At 36.1% G+C, this 13448-nt stretch overlaps 1 protein-coding gene across 1 annotated transcript in view; it reads left to right on the top strand.

Annotated features, from left to right (window-relative positions):
• The first annotated feature begins 1200 nt into the window (after positions 1-1200).
• Positions 1201-13448, top strand: part of LOC101739648 (zinc finger protein 521) — a 90079-nt gene continuing 77831 nt past the window's right edge. Inside the window, exon 1 of the mRNA XM_021350602.3 lies at positions 1201-1351. Coding sequence (XP_021206277.1) covers positions 1312-1351 — 40 coding nt within the window. The 5' untranslated portion in view covers positions 1201-1311. The remainder of the gene's footprint in view (positions 1352-13448) is intronic.

Below are 13448 nucleotides of genomic sequence, written 5' to 3'. Positions count from 1 at the left end.
TTAACGTCGTAAAATGGATTAACAATGACGCTATCTTGTTTAGTTAGTTGAACACGCTTTAAGTGTTCGATTAGTGATTTTTTCTTTCATTTTTATCACTAACCCACAAAATGACAAAACTAAATACATTATCGATAACGCTTATCGACAACAATAATGCGCATCACTATGCCCGTCCATAAGGCTCGTGAGTGGAAGAGAGAGCGAAATACTCGCTTCACCGCTCCGATTTTTTATGACCCAAACTGCACAGACAAAATAATTCTAATATAGTAAAATTAGCAGCATACCGAATGTATGCTGAAATCACAGACAAGTAGCGTTGCGACGCTAAAGCACCCATGAGATTGACATCATCAATCACGGGACGTTGGTATATGAAACATGGTGGATTAATTTGGGATTACCAGCTCGGTGATAATAGCTTCACTGCGTAAAGCATGACCAGTGCTGAAATAGAGGCTTCTAGGTGGGAGTGACATACGCACTACTTAGATTTTGTTTGTTTTACTCATTCTTTATACTCTACAGTAAAAACTCTTTATTCGTGGGGTATATGTTCTGTAAATATGCCGCGAATACAGAAACCTGGAATATGGAACATTACGCGTTTATAAAGGATATTCGGTTGGATATCTTTTTATTAACGTGCATGTATCGATGTATTGATTAATCCGCGAATAAAGAAATCTTTAGCCACGAATATGGGAATTGGGTCGCATTTTTTAAATATGCGAATAGTGAAAACGCGAATGAAGGAAGCGTCAATAAAGAGCTTTTACTGTATATATATAATGTAACACAATCGTTTTGATAGGTCTTTTCTGTTTGTATTAACGTAGTTAATTTTAATTTTTATATATTTTCCTGATCTGGTTTTTACACACTTGTTGCAGTAGACGATTATAATTATAAAATTATAAATATACCTTACGATAAACTACAAAACGATTCAAGTAAACGTATCTAGTTAATCGACAGTAGACGCAGCGAAATTATAGTGAGAAGTATGTACACACATGCATTAACTTCCTATACGGATTAGTATTGAGTATTTTTCTTTTTTTTTTCTAAAAACGTCTTATGAGTTTGCGCGGGTTGCGTTATTGTTTTTGCCACTTGTTGGGCGCCAGTAAGCTTCAGTGAGCGCGGGGTGAGCCGCGTGACCGGCCGAAGTGTCGGTAACTGTACACGCGTTCTTAACTTATTTTGCGAACTTTACACGTATATCATAAGATCCTTACACAAAGAACATGTAAATAAATAAGATAGTTTTGTTTTTATGCGTATGTAAATATTTGTGTTCGAAGGATGTCTCGTAGAAAACAGGCAAAACCGAGATCACTGAAACGTAAGTTGTTAAGATTAATAAAAAAATAGTTAAATTTGAAAAATGCCTTTTTTGGAATATAAATAAACATACAGTTGGAAACTAATGTTTACCTACAAGACGTCCTCGTATCTGTATATTGGCTTTTAAAAAAATTAAGAAATCTAAAGACTGGCTTTAAAAATAAAAGAAAAAGAATAAATGAAGTTATACTTATAACGTTAAGAGCTGTTTGATCACAATACAAGCCCATTCATTGTATTATTTTCCCAAATTATATTCCTATTATGCAATTAACCATTAGTTAACTTTCGGTAGGCAGTGACTTGGTTGTGCCCCTGGGAATGCGGATGTTCACAAACGACAGTGCCGCTTGTTGTCGGGTGAGCCGTATGCTAGCCTGCCTACAACGGAAATAAAATAAAATTCAACTAAAATCAACTACCGTAAAAAAATCACAGATTTCACCTAAAATCGATATACAACCTTTATTATGTAAATGTAATTTAAATAGAAATAGAAAGGGGGTCACTAAAGAAGAATAAACATAAATGGGCTATTGTTTAAAATTATTTTCTGGTAAAAATATTTGTTTTTCTTTCTCCGGATATACTGAACAGATATTAATGTGATTTTCGCAGATAGACAGAGATTAGTTTGGAGCAGAATATTGGGAATCGTTTCAATATAATTGATTGTAGCAAATAAAAAGAGTTTACGTCCTATAAAGATTTTTGGTATTAATTTTTAAGCTTTTAAAAAATAAAGACGACTGTGAAGTCGTCGTGGCCTAAAGGATAAGACGTCCGGTGCATTCGTGTTGAGCGATGCACCGGTGTTCGAATCCCAGGAAAGATTTTTGGTATTAATTTTGAAGCTTTTAAAAAATAAAGACGACTGTGAAGTCGTCGTGGCCTAAAGGATAAGACGTCCGGTGCATTCGTGTTGAGCGATGCACCGGTGTTCGAATCCCAGGCGGCTACCAATTTTTGTAATCAATTACGTACTCAACAAATGTTCACGATTGACTTCCACGGTGAAGGAATAACATCGTGTAATAAAAATGAAACCCGCAAAATTATAATTTGCGTAATTACTGGTGGTAGGATCTCTTGTGAGTCCGTACGGGTAGGTACCACCGCCCTGCCTATTTCTGCCGTGAAGCAGTAATGCTTGTAGACGAGATGTAGACGAGATTTTTTATAACGAATATCGTCTCCTCCACCCGATATAAAGTGTTATTCCACACAAGTAGTTAGCAGTTATTCAGTTAGCGAAGGACTGCTCTTGCTAGGGCCAGTGTTAGCAACACTTCCGGTTTGAGCCCCGTGAGCTCACCTACACGTCAAAGCGAAGCTGAAATATCCTCTCAAGGCTATCAGCATAGTTAGAAAAAAAGAAGCCTTAATTAACTTCCATGTTGCTTTTATATACGAAACCGTAATCCTGAAATTATAAGTGAAATGGAACTGATTACGAAATTGAAATTGATTATAGAATGAAACTGAATAAAATGACAAATACGGAATGAAAAAAAAAACAATATTAAATTACGTTACTAATTGTTGGGTGAGATAAAATAAAATAATATCTATATAAAATTTGTGAGAACTTATAAAAAAAAAAGTTCAGTACCTTTTTTCTCTGTTTGTCAAACTTTTTCCTTCTTTTTTCATTTAATGGCCAATAAAAAAAAAACCTATAATCAATTCATTCAATTCATTGGTCGTAGTATCGATTGAGGAGTTTTGGTGTTTCAAATTTTTGGCAACAGTTTTTTCCACTTTGAAGAATTCTTTAAACGCTTTGAAAAATTCTTTAAGCAAACCTGACTGAACGCTTCATAACTTTGATCCCACTATTTGCCCCGCGTCGTGAAAATAATTGCCCAGATTATTGCGTGAATGGATTGCTTGCACTGTAAATGAACACGGTCGGAGTGAATAAACGGTTGGATGTGAGTGTTGGGGCGACATATGGGTGATGAGCGAGCTTCGCCAGCTGCGGTCACGGCGCCCTAATATCTGCATTTTATCAGTGACTGTCCGTGGTCGCGTCTAAAGCGCTTTGGACTGTCGCATACTGCCCATAATTCACCTATTCCACAACCTCATTTGTTGTGAATAAGCAACGTGAATTACTTAACAAGTAAAATAATTGAAGGGCCTAACAGCTATTTATTGCTAACACGCTTTTATTATTATAGCTTAGTGTGTATCCATGTAACGGATAACGGAATCTTTGAACGTCGATTTCACTAATTACAAGATTTTCTATTACATATTTTGAAAATTTACACGTATTAAAAATCTATGTCGATATTTTTTTTTGGTTCTAATATCCTGACCAGTATTGCAGAATAAAAAAGAGATGAAACGCATTGTTAGTTACATTCTAATTCATATATAAACGTGTCTTTAATCTACATAATTAAAAGTAATTTCAGTTATATCAGCATCCGTACAGCTTTTTAATGTAAAATATTTCATAGTCTTATTTGATTTGAATTGATTTGAATAATTTTTTCAATGTTCTTCCATTATTATACTAAGTCGCATAAATAATGACGTGTTTTTGGTAACTTTCAATACTTAGTCGATAATAAATTATTACAAAAACCGAAAATGATTAAAGGTGATCAATTATTTCTAAAATGTGTTTTGGGTCTTTATTCATTTAACTAACTTTCGATTACAACGAATAATGTAGTCCACTGGGTAAGAAGAAGCGTGAAACAATGTTGAACGAACTGCTATGTACCTAATAGAGTAAGTTTATGGATCGATCTGGTGGCGTCTAGTACTTTCGTAATGCGTCCACGGGGACTAGCGCGAGGATGCTGCGACTCTCTGACTAGCTCTGGGGATGTCTAATGCAATACCAGCTTTCTGCTTCTTATACCAGGTGTAACGTCACAAGCATTGTTGCAGAGAGCTTTGCTGATCGCAATATGAAAAACACGAATGGTGTATAATGTAGTATGTTTCTTTTTCTAAATTGTATGGAGTTTAATTTCAGTAAGTAATTATTATTTTATTGCCCTTGTAGGCAGACGAGCATACGGCCCACCTGATGTTGAGTGGTTACCGTCGCCCATGGACTTCAGCAATGCCAGGGGCAGAGCCAAGCCGCTGCCTACCGCTTAAAGTAATTGTTAGAGAATTTGGATTATTTATGAAATGAATTATTCAAAAATGTATATTGTGCTGGGAGCAGTCTCACACGGGTCCAATAATACATCAATTTCAGTTCGTTGTCCCTCATGCGGAGGAATTAAAATTTTATGTTCAGTGAAAATGTTAATCCTTCACTGTCCCTGGTACACAATAAAAACGAATTACCCTATCTTGAATTGTTCACGCCAACACCGTTCATCGTCAGCCTGCCTAAAATAATTGGAAACGTGTCATCAAGATAAAAACCATTACAGCTATTAAAGTGCAAAACGAATAAAATTACAAATAATTAGATACCGATTATCTATCTTCTTCTTCTATCTTCTATCCTCTATATATATAAAAATGAATTGCTGTTCGTTAGTCTCGCTAAAACTCGAGAGCGGCTGGACCGATTTGGCTAATTTTGGTCTTAAATTATTTGTGGAAGTCCAGGGTAGGTTTAAAAGGTTGATAAATATGAAAATGCTTGGAATTAAATAAAAATAACAATTTTGTTTTTCCTTTGATGTGTCCCCCGTCGGACGGATTCCTTTTGTTTGTTTTAAGTTTATTTTATACAAAAGTTAAGTTAATTGTAGGGTTTGGAGAGTGTCTACGCGTGAGCGGGCCGCGTGCGCGAACACTACACTCGCGTAAGTCATGGCGGGCCTTATGCAAGTTTTGTAAAGTGCACCTTGTTCCGAAGGGACATTTTACTCCGCTTACAGATCATGGGATAGAGTCTACCAAGAATAAACGCGGCACGGTCGCGGACTTGTCATGGACGCATCCAAGGTGACTCTCAGGTGGCCCAGGGAATAGGTTGGCCGAAGAGGGTGATCGGGGTTCTACTGCTTCTGCGCCACCCTATGGTCGAGTGGAGGAGACTGGCCTGGCATTTTGTTTTGAACGTAGTATAAAAGTGAGACCTTAGAAATTATGTTTCTATTATTATTATTATTTGCTTTTTATTGATGAGATGGGTGGGCGAGCTTTCATCCCACCTGGTGTGAAAGCTCGTCCACCCATTATGAACGATGGAATTGAAATAAAGAGTGCGACCAAAAAGAGAACAATCCTACAACGTCGCGGCGTCAATAAAATTAAGTTTCTTTTAACATGAGAATGACATGTACAAATTCTACAAAATGATTATGGTACTACATACCATACTGAAAGACTACAACTTAATATTACAAAACGATAGTATAGTCTGTGCAAGTACATATTCGTTGCACTGTAGTTTATTCTTCACTAGCGACCCGCCCTCGCTTCGCTTCGGAAACATTAAAACACAAATGAAACCAAAAAAAAAAAATAAAAAATAATAAAAAAAAGTAGCCTATGTTCATCAGGGACAATGTCGGCTTCTAATGGAAAAAGAATTTTTCAAATCGGTCCAGTAGTTTCGGAGCCTATTCGAAACAAACAAACAAACAAATCTTTCCTCTTTATAATATTAGTATAGATATAGATTATAAATATTTAAGTTCATTATTCTACAAATTTCCCTAAAAAAACAATGCAACAGTGAAACAGTAGGTACCTAATAATAAAATATAATAACGCATAGTAGGCCAAAAAAAAAATTTATACTTGTACGGAATGTACCTAATGTTGAAGACTGGTTTCACAAAATCGCAAATAACATAATCCTAGTAAAAAGTTGACATTCAAAGCCAAATTGACTTAACCCTTTTCAAAAGGCTTACAATTATGTCCGTTCGAAGCTTTTTACTTCAAATAAAACATTCATGCATTTTTATTGTGATCTTTTAACTTCCTTTATTTCGCATTTAAGATGACATAATCTATTTAATTAATTGCAATACACCACCAAGTGAAACGAAAATATCTACACTATCTATATATTAATACGTGGAGCAAAAACTTTGTATCCCTTTTTACGAAAATTGCGCGGACGGAGGAGTATGAAATTTTCCACACTTATAGAGAATACAGAGAACAAGTGCACAATATTAATTTTTTTTTTAAATAATGCAATACATGCAATACATTAAATCAATAAAGAAAACATTACACACACTACATACCATGTATTTGACGCACACATGCATGCATACTATTAGGTAATTGTCAAACTTTTGTTCTTGACGTCAGTGGTCAAATTGAGAATAGATTAAATATTGTTTGTCTTTATTAATATTTTTTTATAGTGTAGCCTTGGCGAAATTTGTGATTATAGAAGTATAAAATCATAATCCTAAATTTTAGTGCATGTTCAGGCCGTCTACTCAAAATTAATACCCATATGGCTTACAACATCATTAGATACTGCCTTTTCGTTCCCAAATTTATCTACTACCTCTGGTGTTGTCCAATCTGGACACAGAAAACTCTTTTACAGGATTTGGACAACATAGTGAGAGATACACTCGTCGCGGTTTTGAACGTAGACATGGACGACCGAATATGGTCCCTAGCTTCTCTCCCGATAAATCTTGGGGGCCTAGGCATCCGCAAAATTTCATGTGTAGCATTACCAGCATTTCTTGGTTCAGTACACAGTACTTACGAACTCGTTTCTAAAATTTTGTCTTCGCCTTTATTGGATCCAAAAATCACTTATATGACTGAAGCAAAAAATTAGTGGTTACTAGCCTGCCCTAATACTGATCTGCCCACGGTCCCGACTTCTCAGCGATTGTGGGATGAGCCGCTCTGTGAATTAATACGTAAAAATTTACTTGACTCATGTAGAGATTCAACAGAGCGTGCTCGCCTCCTCGCAGTTGCAGAATGGGAATCGGGGCTATGGTTGCAGGCCCATCCATCACTTCACACCGGCACTCTAATGTCCGACAATAGCTTTCGTTTATCAACCTGTCTTCGCCTGGGGGCACCTTACTGTGTTCAGCATCACTGCCAGTGTGGCAACATTGTCGACCGCTTTGGTTACCACGGGCTCTCATACGTGAAAAACGCTGGTAGAATATCCCGCCACGCCAGCATAAATTACATCATCCGTCGGGCCCTTGTCAGCACCGGCGTGCCAGCCATTCTAGAACCGAATGGTTTGGTGCGAGGCGATGGTAAGAGACCAGACGGTATGTCGATAATTCCCTAGAAGATGGGTCGGTCGCTAGTTTGGGATGCGACTTGTGTAGATACCATGGCACCGACACATCTTCCTGGGACTAATTCTAACGCTGGCAGCGCTGCTTCAACGGCTGAAGGCCTCAAACGACGGAAATATGAAAATCTCTCTAAAGATTTCATTTTTGTTCCGTTTGGGGTGGAAACTTTGGGCCCCTGGGGCCCATCTGCTAAAAGCTTTTTTAGGGACCTTAAAAAAAACTTTTTGAGACCTCGGGAGACCAGAATGCCGGTACGTATTTTGCACAAAGAATTAGCATTGCTATCCAGCGTGGAAATGCTGCCAGCCTTCTGGGAGCTCTGCCAACCGGCGTTAAGCTAACGCAGATTTTCTATTTATAAGTAGCTTTACCTAAATAATTATTATTTTTATTCAATCAATCATAATAGTGTACAAATTTATTATACAATTCCAATTAATTATAGTCGAATTTCGACTACTGCGGGACCTCTAGTCCTTATGAATTTATATATCACTCAACCTCATTTGAACCCACCTCACCTGAGCAGTATATTTTAGCACGATTCTGCGAACAGTTTTGTCTCAAGATAAATTAAAATAATGGTGAAATTGAACATATTCAGTATCGCAGTCAATTTGAAGCTTACAAATTATCTATAGTGCTGGGCAATAAATAATGCATCTACAAAGTAAATTCCGTCACCCACCTTGAGACATGGTAGTAGGACCTCACACTGGTGCTAGGACCTCCTGTGAGTCCGCGCGGGTAGGTACCACCACCCTGCCTATTTCTGCCGTGAAGCAGTAATGCGTTTCAGTTTGAAGGGCGGGGCAGTCATTGTAACTACATATACTGAGATCTTAGAACTTATATCTCGAAGGTGGGTGGCGTATTTTCGTTGTAGATTTCTATAGGCTCCAGTAACCGCTTAACACCAGGTGGGCTCTCAGCTCGTCTATCCATCTAAGCAATAAAAAAATATGATAACTTTTTTTACATATATTCTTGAAAATGTGGAAAAAAAGTCGTTCCAAAATTTCAAAATTAAACAAAACAGAATCTGTTAGTAAGCAGTGGAGAAAGAGGCAGTGAATTGTTTTGACCGGCCTTTTATTGAGTACTAAATACAATCAATTAATTTAAAACAATTCCTATGCTTAGCGTTAGGTACCGGAAAAATTTGATAAAGCAAAAATTCCTAAAATCTAGAAGGACTCTTTTCTTAATGAAATATATAATATCCATATAGTAATTGTAAAATACAAGGCCTAAGAAAATACTAAGGTAACTTGTATTAGATATAAGAGCCTATTGAAAAATAATTGGTACCTGTACACTTTCTTCCCTTCGTTGTCTGTACCATGTGACGATAAGAAGTTAATGGCAATCAGGGGTGTAGACACTGAGTAGGGTTGTCCGCTTAGTAACTTTTTCACTGTATTGCTTCGAAAGGAAACGTTTTTTTTTAAGTGTCTTGAAAAAAATATATTATAATTTTGATTATCCTTTCATGCAAGCTATTGTCATTTACGTTAAGATGCTTGGCATGACTACGTGGCAGCCCTCAGTGTAGCACGACCATAAAACTTGTAGAGACTCCGTAGAGAGTAGCCGGGAAATTTCCCCTGGGTGGCGCGCACCTCCCCTGCGCTCTGGGAAATACGCTAAAGTCATATCATAACAGTTTTACGTTGATGTTGACCTCTCATCCAACCATCCAGTTATCAAAGACCTATCTAATTAATGGAATTAATGTAGTTTATTATTATGTCTGTAGTATGTAACTTTACAGGAAATTGGTTGTTAGATAACTTCTGTTGTAAGTCGTTTCTGTGTAGTTTCTGTTGTAAATATTATCTGTTGATTTTTTTAGCGTTTTCTCTCTCCCAGTTCTTTTTTCTTAGTTTCCCTTTTTCTCTTTCTAAATCTAATTCTTAATCCGTTTAAATAGGATTATTTAGTTTATATCGATTCAAATGAAGTATCCACTTTTTAATCCAAAGTGGAATCCACTTTAAACTTATATCTAGAACAAATTTCTTCATTGAACTAAAGGGGTTTTTGAAAATCTATATATTCTAATTTCCTCATTGTATTTGTACACAAAAAAAAATTGTACAAAATACGTTTTTGTTGTGTTTTGATAGAAAATACTGACTCCAGAAGTTTTCTTTCAAACCCTAGAAAAAGGCAGAAAGTATTAAAAGGAATAAAGGTTTATATCACCAAACATAAAATGAACTTGTTTTTGGAAGCAATAATTAATGTATGACATAGTTTATAACAAATGTACTAAGATAATGAAGACTACAATGTTATGTATTAAGACATTCCCGTTTTGGTTTTTGTGGCGAATCGGTAATCTCTTAACATTCAGTGTACTGTGAATTCATCTGCCCGTATTAGCAGTTAAAAACTTTATCAATCATTAATTTATCGTACGAATGTCATTTGTGTTTGTATTGTGCGTTAGTTTATTGATTTACAATTGAAATGATTTTTTTAACAAAAAATAAAATTCGTTAATAATTATGAGCTGTAAAATAAAATCTTAACGTTTTATGAACGTAAATATACGTTTATAAAATAAAACATTAATGCAATCTGCTAACACGGTGAAGAATTCCCTCTACATTCCCTTGCGGCAACGGTAAATCACTCACGTGTTTTCGCGCAAAAAATCTATGAAGAAAAGAAACAATGATACGATGGTTGATGTGGATCAGTATTCTGCATAAAATTATCTCGTTATTTACGTAAAATAGAAGTGATTTTTACGTGTAATGTAACCTACTAATAACATTTACCAATAGTTATTTCTTTTGATGCTTAGTTAGTTGAATATTGTTGCTCTGTATGATCCAATTATTTTAAAGGTAGGCAGCGGCTTGGCTCTGCCCCTGGCATTGCTGAAGTCCATGGGCGACGGTAACCACTCACCATCAAATGGGCCGTATGCTCGTCTGCCTAAAAGGGCAATAAAAAAAAAAAGTATATACATATATATATATATATATATATATATATTAGACATTTGTCATGATCTATACAATATCTATTAAATATTTGGAATTTGTTTTCAAGATCTACCTAAAATCTATCAAAAATTAAAATATAAAAAGAAACAAGTCAATAACAATGTAACTAATAAAAAATAATGGGATGTGTCCTCATTTAGTCATCTATTTGATCTATGTTAGTAAAAATGAAGCTTTGATAATAGTTGAAAATAAACGATTTACATTCACTATTCAATAGTGTAAAAAACAATTGGTCTTTATGTGAATATTTTAAACCAAGTCACCAGTGAAATATCAGTTAAAAATATAGTATCTGTTGGTTCGGTATCAGGGTGTGGGGGGAAGCTAGTCCCAGTGGATGTGAAGTTCTCGCCCGCCGCCCACGCCGCGTCCCGTGGGACTTGGCCCAGGCAGCCGCGTGCCGCCCGCTCCCAAGGGTATCCCTACCCACCCGCGCGCGCACCACACCCTTCCCTACTGTCTCTCAGGGAAAAAATGCTTAGACGGTACACTTTTAATTGATAAATAATAAAAAGATTATCAATTATGTGACGATGAAGTAAAAGTGAATAATTAGTTATTATCTAAAACCATCAAATTCTCGTTGTAATAATGTTTTATTTATTTATTACGACTGACTTAAATATGAACTAAAGGCTCCTCTCGTTAATAGTAGGTAGTTAATATTCGGTACTTGGAGAAGATTTTTTGATAAATTGATAAATTTGACTAAAATTCAAATTGTCATCGAATTGTTGGGGTCATTGAAAAGATTTGAACATAATTTGGTATCTACATATATGTTTCTGAAATTTCGAGTGTAGGATAACCTCTTCAGTTGTTGCTACCTTCACATCGTAGTGACTGCGGGTAGTGTTTCGATTACTGCTTTGTACAAAACGGTATTTAAGCCACATAAGCCTGTTTTCTCGCCCGCATTCTAGATGAATCGAAACAATTGTGTACGTACGGCTACGGAATTGTAATTAAATGTTCTAAGACAAATGTTATGAGCAAAAAAAAAAATCAAGAACCAAAAAATCGATCGTAATACATATTGCATTATTACCAATATGTAGTAAAAAAGAAGAATTCAGTATTAAACAGTAAAAAGGAATTGGAATACAAACAATAAGCGTCTGTATCTCGAGTACATTAGTTAACGATGTCGAGGCTGGCGTGGTCTCGGCGGCGCGGTCCTCCACCACCACCGGGACTACCGACACTCAGCTATTCCCATTCGGTATCATACTAACGCCTCCGAACACATTAAAATTACAGTTTCCAAGGATATACAACTGAGCGAAACTACAATGACTTGGCCGGAGATAGGGATTGTGTTATTATTCCTCTGTGCTTCGCTACGTCCTTAATCAAAGTTATTGAGTATACGTTAACTACTTTCTATTGCTGATTAGTTTGAACTTGTTCAATATAATTATTTTTCTGACATGCCACGATTCAATTATAAATTCAAAATTTTAAAATGTTGTCTATACTTAATACTTATTACTTATAATATTATAAAGAGGAAAGATTTGTTTGTTTGTTTGTTTCGAATAGGCTTCCAAACTACTGAACCGATTTGAAAAATTCTTTCACTGTTTGGAAGCTACACTATTCCCGAGTGACATAGGCTATATATTTTTTTTGAAAAAAAATAGTGATCCTTACTAAAACTCCAATACTGTAACCCAAGGTGTAAAAAAATTACCTGAAATATTCTTTACATCGCGTGCCTTGCGAAAAACGATTGATGATAGAATGATTTAATGTACTACGACTTTGTAGAACATATTATTATTTACAAAAAGTGTCGCGACAGCATAATATGCTTAACTATTATAGTTATGCCGCAACAGGTGTTCTTTTATTAAAAAAAATAAAACAAAGTCAAATATCGTTGAAAATTTTGTTAAAGACCCGAGCGAAGCCGGAGCGGGCCGCTTGTTCAACTATAAATTTTATGTAGAGAAAGTTATTTGAAAAGAAATTTCTTCATGAATAATGTTTTGGCAAGTAGCTTCTGTGATATGTAAGTACATAAAATATTACATATGAGACAGTCTTCCCTGTAGCAGTTAATCAGACGGGTAAGCGAGCTCTGTCTCGTCGTGCCACTAGTGCAACCACTTTAATATACTTTGATATAATAATATTACTGGTGGTAGGACCTCTTGGGAGTCCGCACGGGTAGGTACCACCACCCTGCCTATTTCTGCCGTGAAGCAGTAATGCGTTTCGGTTTGAAGGGTGGGGCAGCCGTTGGAACTATACTTGAGACCTAAGAACTTATATCTCAAAGTGGGTGGCACATTTACGTTGTAGATGTCTATGGGCTCCAGTATCCACTTAACACCAGATGGGCTGTGAGCTCGTCCACTCATCTAAGCTACAAAAAAAATTGTTTTAAATACTTACTTTATTCTCAAAGTAAACTATCTGACAGACTCTTCACCTGGCTTATACATAATTCTTACCTAAGGTTGACCATTCCGTCGAAGGATGTTAGGCAAGCGATCAGCATTTTGTAGAATTAAACACACATACATGCTGTGCGTTATGTTATGCCTACCAGATGGAACGTCGACCTAGTAAAAATCGCTGGGTCACGTTAGATGCATATGGCAATCCGGCCGCATTGGACATCAATTGGAGAGGCCTATATTCAGTAAGGCTGAGATGATGATGATGATGATATGTCGTGTCGAATTTATCTAGTGGGTTAAGACTAAGACGAAACACAGAAGAAGTACCCTTAAAAATATTAAGATACAATATATGTATAATGTATTGAATATGTAGGCAAAGAAGGCATTTATTGAAATTCCAAATTTAGTCCGTAAACATTTATATTAAA

This window comes from Bombyx mori, chromosome 5 (assembly GCF_030269925.1).
Source record: "Bombyx mori chromosome 5, ASM3026992v2".
In the NCBI taxonomy this organism is placed as follows: Eukaryota; Metazoa; Arthropoda; class Insecta; order Lepidoptera; family Bombycidae; genus Bombyx; species Bombyx mori.
Note: the sequence above shows the minus strand (reverse complement) of the source record. Positions and strands in the feature narration are given on the sequence as shown.